Source organism: Colossoma macropomum, unplaced genomic scaffold (genome assembly GCF_904425465.1).
Source record: "Colossoma macropomum unplaced genomic scaffold, Colossoma_macropomum, whole genome shotgun sequence".
Lineage (NCBI taxonomy): Eukaryota > Metazoa > Chordata > Actinopteri > Characiformes > Serrasalmidae > Colossoma > Colossoma macropomum.
Window position 1 is genome coordinate 23,730,077 of NW_023494802.1, and position 8,624 is coordinate 23,738,700.

At 39.3% G+C, this 8,624-nt stretch overlaps 1 protein-coding gene across 1 annotated transcript; it reads right to left on the bottom strand.

The window, feature by feature from the left end:
• Positions 1 to 364: 364 nt before the first annotated feature.
• On the bottom strand, positions 365 to 8,073 carry LOC118822369 (polypeptide N-acetylgalactosaminyltransferase 6-like). The gene is made up of 11 exons (XM_036591386.1): positions 7,979 to 8,073; positions 6,046 to 6,531; positions 4,895 to 5,067; positions 4,616 to 4,765; positions 4,135 to 4,369; positions 3,046 to 3,163; positions 2,647 to 2,847; positions 2,307 to 2,438; positions 1,946 to 2,047; positions 1,162 to 1,332; positions 365 to 481 (listed from the first exon to the last, which is right to left on the bottom strand). Exons 2-11 carry the CDS (start codon positions 6,528 to 6,530, stop codon positions 365 to 367), a joined length of 1,884 nt encoding a protein of 627 aa, XP_036447279.1. The 5' UTR covers position 6,531; positions 7,979 to 8,073.
• Positions 8,074 to 8,624: the final 551 nt, after the last annotated feature.

Here is an 8,624-nt window from a genome sequence, read left to right on the forward strand (position 1 = left end):
AAAGTTCTCTATTCCTACAACCCACGACTCAATAGCGCGAACTAGTGTACTGAAAAATCCATGGCAAGATTTTTCCTCACAGCCCGACGTAACAGACCAGCACTTGTGAGGATATAGGCTAAAGTGAGTTGGCTTGACGCAAAAAGACGCAATTGCCTGCAATTAGACAAAAGACGTTTATCTACAAGCAGGTTTAACGCAGTGAATTCGAAGGTTTTTAATAACTATGATCAAGAACTAGTAATGCAGTCCACATACACACGCATCTGACAAGTCACCTCTTTTCAGTCTGTGAAAACTCTGCTCTCATTGACAGATGAATTAGAATACAGAGTAAGCAAGATACTAAATTGTTACAGATGCATCAGGGGCTAAATGTCCAGTGCTGGTATTTATCAGCAGGGTTGCAGGTCTTCATGATGGCTTTTTCTCCCTCCACTGTTAGACATTTCTTAAACACTTCGCTTTCCAGAAGATAACACTGGAAACAAACAATATACAAAAGGGTAAGATATAAACTACTGTTCAAAAGTTTAATCACTTGCCATATTAGCAGTTTGTTATTTTATACATAATAACTTATACAAAGTGGATTTACAGTCATATGCAAAAGGTTTAATCCCTGCAGTCAAATTACATGTTTTGTTGATTTTCTGAGTGAAAATAAGTTAGCATATCTTTTACAGGGTAAAAACTTCAATATGGTATTTTTCTGCAAATTTGGAGCTTAACATATTGGAAAATAAAAAATATATTAAAAATGGAAATATAAAAATAAAAAACATACAGAATAATATGTACCAGAATTTTGCACAGGCCAGATTATATATATATATGTGTGTGTGTGTGTGTGTGTGTGTGTATACATATATATATATATATATATATATATATATATATATATATATATATATATATATACACACACATACACACACACACACACACACACACATATATGTTGCAATTGCACATTAAATGTGCAGAAGTGTGTTCTCTGTAGAGGAGGTGTTAAACTATTTTTGCTTAGAAAAATCAACAAAATGTAACTTTACCCTAAACATTGGCACGACTCTAATCACTACAACTATTCATCAATAAGTATTTTTAAAAGTGAATAATATTATAAATATACTGAATATCACAGTGAAGTATTTGTACCAGTGGTGACAGGAGCTTTAAAGTCCACTGCTGCTGTGGGGCTGGGACGGTGCTGCCGCCCTTATAGTTGCACAGCTCAATGCGGACCGGCTCTGGCTCAATCGTTGCGTGCAAACACAGCTGCATGGCGGTGTTGTGGCGCAGCTCCTGATGCGCCGTGTATTCAAAATGCTGTGGAATTGGAGAGAAAATTTGGGTATGTTTATAAGGCATTTTATGTTATGATTATGACTTGACATTTCAGTTGTTATATTTCAGGAGACACCAGCCTAGACATCTAGCAATTATGGGTTAGTAGGTCACAAACTAACGTGGGGTAAAATGTAACAGATATTATGCAGTTAAACGGATTCAGGTAGAACATGCTTATAGTCATGTTCTTGTATTCTCAGCAACACCATCTGCAAATTATAACCGCTGTAGGGTTGTGATTATAAGTCACAGAATTCACGCCAACATTATTTTATTCACTTATCAATTGAATAAAGTTTTGAACAGCCTGCTTCAGTTCACTGCTGCTCCCATAATCACCCTAGCTGGAATTTGATCATCCCTCAAAAGTGCTCTGTAACGCTGTGATAAATAACTGAATCATCACATTGATTTATCAGTCTACTCAAGCCTTATTAGAGCTAAGTAACACTGAGATTAATATCTGATCATCACATCACTGATTTTTCAGTCTGCCCAGGCTTTAGCAAAGCTCAGTAACACTGTAATGAATAAATGATTCAACTGATTTATCAGTCTACTCAGGCTTTAGTTTTCTGAGTATTGACAGTACCTGATTACCACCCATGTAGTGGCATTTGTATAGAATCACAGCTCTCTTTATAGGCTTCCTCTCGCCAATATCAAGGCAGGTGTGTGAGCCCATGTTCATTAGCTGGAAACACAGTCATAAGGGATACTGGGATTGCCAACAACAAATAAAAAAACTCCTTATGAGAAATATCTAAAGTAAATCAGTGCTGGGCCTGTTCAGTTTGGTGAATTCAGGGGACAATTTAAATGCTTGTTCAGTAAAATTTAGATGTTAGCAAACAAAACAAAGCTCTATTAATGCCTTAAATCAACCAAACTGACATTCAACCCCTGCAACTTAGACTATATGTAATCATTTGCTACATCAGTTCCAACATTACCGATCCGAACAGAGCTGGGGCAAGTTCTGGCACAAAAACCTCTGGGTAAACATTCTCCAGGTACCAAGAGAAATTTTTACACTGCAGCTTCTCCTTGAGTTCCAAACGCTCAGAAATGTCACCATAAGACTTCTGCCGTCCTCCGAGCAAAGAGGAGAGGAGTGATCAACATTAGCATTGCCAAGTCAGTTGAGAAATGACAGCAGAGAACTTTTAGTGTTGATTTAGTGTTTTGAGAACAGTGCACATTACTGGGTCATGTTCTTTGAGTTTTAAAAATACTTGATTTACAATTTAGGTTAACAAGTCTGATTATCTATTATGTATCTTTATCTATTACGCTCTGTGCAATAGAAGCAGCCTTTTTGTTCCGGCGGTAGAACACATTCTTGTAGTCATCCATCCAGACCTCAGCCGCCCGCACCTGGTTGCACACGATCACTTCTAACCCTTTAGGGAAGGAGTGGGGAGTCCTGGTGCGGAAAATATGGCCCACCACAGAGCAGGGCACAATCTCTAGCTGACCGCCACACATCCACACCTGAGGAGGTATCAAAAACTCACCACATGGGGTTAGCATGAGGCTGCATTTTTTTCAAGTCACTGAATCCCACTATACACTTCATACACAAGTCCCCTGTGCTAGAACTGGTCCAATTCCTCAACTTCTGAAGCCCCCTTTTAAATCTATTCAAACCAATCTAAGCAACAACATAGCCTTAAAATTGATAAAACTCACCCTGAAAGACATTTCAATGTTCTCTCCTCCCCAAATCTCCATCTGGCCATCATAGGTCCCAATGTGGTTGAAAAAGTCTTTGTAGATGGAGAACAGACCACCAGCAAAAGCTGGAGTTCTGAAATATGAACAACTAAATCAATTTAATTGGAATATGAATAAACAGGTTACATCAAATACTCTTCTCTTGCTTGTTGATTATATTCTGGTGGATACTACCCAGAGTTGCCTGTTTATTAGGTACACTTATAATGTACCTATAGTCATTGTTCATTCTATTGGTTAGAGCTACATTTCCTCCAAATAGATTAAATAAATTAAAAAAAAATTCTGTACTATATTTCTGTATCTATTCATGCAAATGTAAACAATACGGATAAAAATCTACTTGCCAAAGAAGAGAGTCCAACTTCACCTAATTTTAATCAAGAATAACTGGTTATGTCTTGTTCAGAGCAAGGGCAGAGAAAGTGGCATGCCCTTTTAAATTATGTGTACTGCTGTTTCTTTCTAAATAAAAAAAGAACTACTGCATATTCCTTTAAATTGGTACAGATTTGAATTAGTTTTATAGAGTAACTTGTAAAGATGTAAAGTATTAAGTGAGTTTTCAGTGTCTTAGGTACACCCGCCTTGTATGTGCCTGGACTACCATAAGACCACTATTGATCAGATATTATTTGGGTGATGAACCATATTGTCTCTAAATCTACACCTACTGGGTGTACCAACAAGGTCAATGTTTCTAATAAAGTGGCCACAGTGTTTAAACAAAATGCCTGATACACTCATACCAGCACAACACACAAACAGGCCACGTTAGTGCTGCTGCTGTGCTGAGAGTGGTATACCTAAATATTTGGTCAGCCGTGGTCCTTTTTCATGGAGAGATTAGGAGATGGTTGACAAATGCCGCATTAGATGGACTACAGTCAGTAACTGGAAACCTACAAAGTGCATCTCTATGGAAGGTGTACCAGATAAAATGGCCGATGAGTGCATGTACAAGGTGGCTATACGTAATAAACTGACAACACGTGTGAGGGGGGAAAGCAGGTATGAATACAGAATAGAGATAAGTGTCCTCACTTCACAGGATAAGTCTCATCTGTTCGTTTCAGTCTCTCTGATTCAGGGATATTTTCCCAGCCAAAGCTCAGTCCCCAGTCAAAGTTTCCACGGCTTCGGGCGCGGACACTGGGAAGCGGCTTGGTAAACCTTAGTGTGTTTGAATCAATGACAGCGATTTCAGGACTCACAACAGCCGTGGGTTGCTCACGTAATTGAGCTAAAAGAGGCTCCAGCCAACCATGGAAACACTCACCTGAAAACAGATTAAATGGATTTAAAGATGGATTAAATGTGGGAAAAACAAAAACATGTTGAATGTTATAAATCAGGTGTGTCTAGCTCTGATCACAAAGGGCCTAAGTTCAGCAAAGTTTGGCAATCTCCCTGCTCATCCAATTAGTTACCATGTTTAGCGAAAATCACCAAACTGTGCTGTACTGTGGGAGGTGTTACAGATGTTCTCAGCCATTCAGTATGGAGCTAGGCAAATGTAACTTACAGTGAGAGTCCAAGAACGTTAGCACATTTCCCTTAGCCTCTTGGGCTCCCAGCAGCCGAGCAGCAACCAGACCTTTCCTCTCCTTCTGCCGCAGAACACGTACAATCTTCTGAGGCTGCACATGCAAATCCAGAGGAGCTTTCAGATGGTCTGAGTAAGAAAACAAAAGAACAAAACAAAGATAGACTGCTAAAGGCCTCATACTCAGTGAAGGCTACAGAAAAGAGTTGTTACATCCACGTTTTCCTGTGATTTCCCAGCTTGCAGCCTCTTTACTACCTTGGGTACTTGCATCGTCTACCAGGATGATTTCTTTGAGCAGGATGGCGGGAGAGGTGTGCAGGATGCTGTAAATGGTACGAAGGAGAGTGGACCACGCTTCATTGTGAAACACAATGATCACACTGGTGTCCGGCAAGCGAGGGCAACGGCGGAACTTCTGCTCCACACACCTTACAAAAGATGTGCACAAATGAATATTCCTTCTGGCATCAATATGGCAACATTTTCACATTTCCTTGTGGTCAGTCATATATTCTAGGTGCCCAAAGTTTGCTTCTTTAGCATTGCAAACAAGTAATAAAAGCTTATGTAGGTGAGAGTTGGCACAACCTAACCTATTTTGGTTTTGGCTAAATCCTCTTTAAAATATTTGAGCCAGATCAATATATTTCTATTCAAACAACCTGTCTTAAACAATCTTTACTACAAAAGACAATTTCACAAAATTGAAATATTTTATTTAAATGACATCTTCATTACATTTTAATTAAACTATCCATTAAACTAGAAACATTTAAAAATATTGAATTTATGTAAGGACATATGGCCTTCCCTCACTTTTTACTCCAGGAAGCTTAGTGATAAAACTAACCCTGCCATATGGAAGCTGTATTTTAACCTAGATAGCTCTCACTGCAAATTATGTACATGCTTTAAAATGGTGATGTATTATAGGCAACAAGAAGGTGACTAGCATAAAGTTCAAAAGCCAGTGTGGCTAATTAATGGGTAACCTGCACATCTCTGAAAGCGCCATTAATGGTGAACACATTTTGGAGCAGCATAATGCTGCATTTTAAATGCCGTCTTTTTCAGGGATGCTTATTTCTTATTTCAACATGACACCACCAAACCAAGCATTCTGCATGTGTTACCACAGAATGGCTGTGTAATCAGAGAGTGCAGGTGCTAAACTGACCTAACCTTTTGTTCATTTCTGCACATTGCTTAATGGTGTACATACGCTTCTGTAACATATTAGCTGCATTAGTTATTTAGCTCCAATGCAAAACTACAGAAGTAAACCTCAGACAGAAAACATGTCTTGGTTCGTCGACTACCTCTGGAGTAAGGGGGAAACTGTGCGAGTATGAATTTTCATCAAACTTTTGCTTTCATATTCAAGCCTCTTCCCCTTCAACACTCACTCTGGGTGACGGGTATCATTGCCCAGGCTACGGTGCACAGAGATGTGGTCACTGGCAAACTGGTCGAAACCGTTCCTATCCAAGCCCTCCTGCTTCTCTCTCAGCTTAGCTGGGCTCATCGTGCCTGGAATGAATGCTCTGCCATTAGCCCCAGGACCATCGGGGTCCTCCAGTGGTCTCATAAGATGAGGTTTAAGTTCATCAGGGCTGTAGAACCCAGACAGACAATTTGGATGTGCGGATACCGATGAGGCCTCTGCTGACAGGGAAAACGGGTCTCTGATCTGAAAAGGTAATGGGTCAGCTGAACTCCTAGGAGTTGTAATAACCTGTCTCTTTTTGAGAGACAGACCATACAGGTTTTGATTGGAGGAAGTCCATTTTCCTATGTTCTTTGGCAGTACTATTAACAGAGTCAGGAAAAGAGTTAAAGCTAACAGAAAAAGCTTGACCAGTAAAGGGAGTCGGCGAAAGTGCCAGCGCATCCTGTGGAGGGGAAAAAACGTAATGTTAGATTGGTTATAAGCCACCCTAAGTTTTGAGTTCATTCCAAAATTCCTCAATAAGAGATCTAAGTAAGTAAAAAGATCAACATGCATCAGTCCCAGTCCTTTGCTGCCTTCAAGTCATATCATAAGTATTGTATTTATGAGATTGAAAGTGCACAAGAACATCATTACAATGTTGTATTAACTAGCAGGGAAACTCAGATTTCTCTATGAGCTCCAACTTTCTGAGGTGGAGGTGTGTCAAAAAAGAAGAAAAAATTGTAACTGATGAGAATAACTTTGTAAACTTGGTGTATTTTAGTTATTCAGCAACCATACATAAACACTGCAGGATACAATATTTTTTTTAAATGTCTTACACCAATCCTCACACAAAAAATACGAGCATATACTTTACAGTTTTTAAAAATATATTTATATTTTGTAATCTGAATTTTAAGTAAGCCCTAAAGTTTTTATACTTGGATGAGGTGGAAAATTTGGTTTATTGATTTAACGAATGGGTCAATATGGAGCAATTGAGCAAAACACAATAGTTTGTAAATGCTTAAACATTTTTATTTAGAAGAATGCATTAATTTCCCGAACAAAGAACAGCATAAAATATTTTAACACTGCTGTTATATTTTTAAGCTTTTGAAGTTATAGAAGTTTATAAGGGCACCTAATGTACATTCATGATGTCAGTGAGCACAAACTGCTTCACTCAGCCAATAAGCTGCTCCCCTTAAACCAGCTCTGAATAAGCAATGACAACATATCGTGAAGGAATGTCTCTTGTTTGGCACAACATTCTATCAGAACCGTTGGCAGGGGTTCGGTGGGCGATGGCGAAGTGGGACAGCAACTTCAGCCCTGGTTAAAGGGGCAAATGCCCGCTTTACTCCACATCCTGGAACTGTACAGCCACGCATGGCTAACAGAGGGCTGTGAAGCAATGGCCGCTGATAAAAGGTTCAAACCCTTTCATTGTGTTTATTTTTCAATACTTTAGTGTGTCACCAGGGGAACAGTAACCATATTTCACAATTTAAGTGCACAAATATAAAAAAAATGCAAGCTATCACATCATCTTAAGGAAGCTGCTCATTAGGTAGTCGATGGAAGCTAATTAGCATTTAGCAGGCTAAGCGTTCTAGCCTGACAACAACTCACTGATTAACACTTAAGTACCCTTTTGTCCAGTTCAAGAATAATTAATCATCTAAAATCAAGCGCAAATGATTATACACCTTAAACGTAGCAAGTGTTGAACACATAACATTTCGAGTTTTAGAACTTAACTGTTTTAATATCGTCCGTTTCAGCATTGTCTAGAATAACTAAAACGTTGCGCATCAGAGTGAGAACATGTCGATACTGCATGTAGCATCTCGCTGGTCACGATCTCAGTTTAATTCAAAGAAAACGTGAGCTCTCCCTACCTGTCTCCTTTGTGCCGTTTCAGGGGACCTTCGACAGTGTCGCACAGCCTGTCAGGTGAGACTGTAATTCAGTGCTGAGGCAGTTCTAGTCTTAGGGTTGACTCTCGTCAGTGCGTAAACTGAGGCCTGCATTTGGGATAGACGCATGAGATTCATTCATGCTGGGGTCATCTCCTCAGCTTTTCAAAATGCCGGACATTGTTTCCAAATCGTCTATTTCCGAAACTAGATGTAACAAATTATAGGCTACATTTACATTGCAAGGCTCAGTTGTTTTGTTTTGCTCTTATCTTTCTAACTTAAGGGTTCACATTCGTGTAGGTAAGTGACTCAAATCTGTAAGAAATGTGACCGAAAAGTGTCCTGAAACAAACCGCATTCGCACATCCTAATCAATAACGTCACGTGAATAAACCACGTGCATCATTGACAACATACTAACCAACAAAACGAGCATTAGCGGCAAAGATTATTCACTCTGAACCGCTCACAGCTGTTCAATAGTAGAGTGAGACGAAGGTGAAAAGGTCTCAGAAGCTTTTGCTCCTTTACTGGCACCAACTCAGGTTCGGCGTTGCTGCCACATTAACGCTGAATAATTGTGAACGCGCGGTAAAAAAAAATAAAACAACACATTAATTCCGAT

Bases quoted from the DNA above. Each gene is read 5' to 3' on its own strand.
- LOC118822369 (XM_036591386.1), bottom strand. From the start codon at position 6,530: ATGCGCTGGCACTTTCGCCGACTCCCTTTACTGGTCAAGCTTTTTCTG. The intron at 3,164-4,134 runs GTGAGGACACTT...TTCATATTTCAG, and splicing joins GATGAGACTTATCCTGTGAA to AACTCCAGCTTTTGCTGGTG. The intron at 2,848-3,045 runs GTGAGTTTTATC...ATACCTCCTCAG, and splicing joins ACATTGAAATGTCTTTCAGG to GTGTGGATGTGTGGCGGTCA.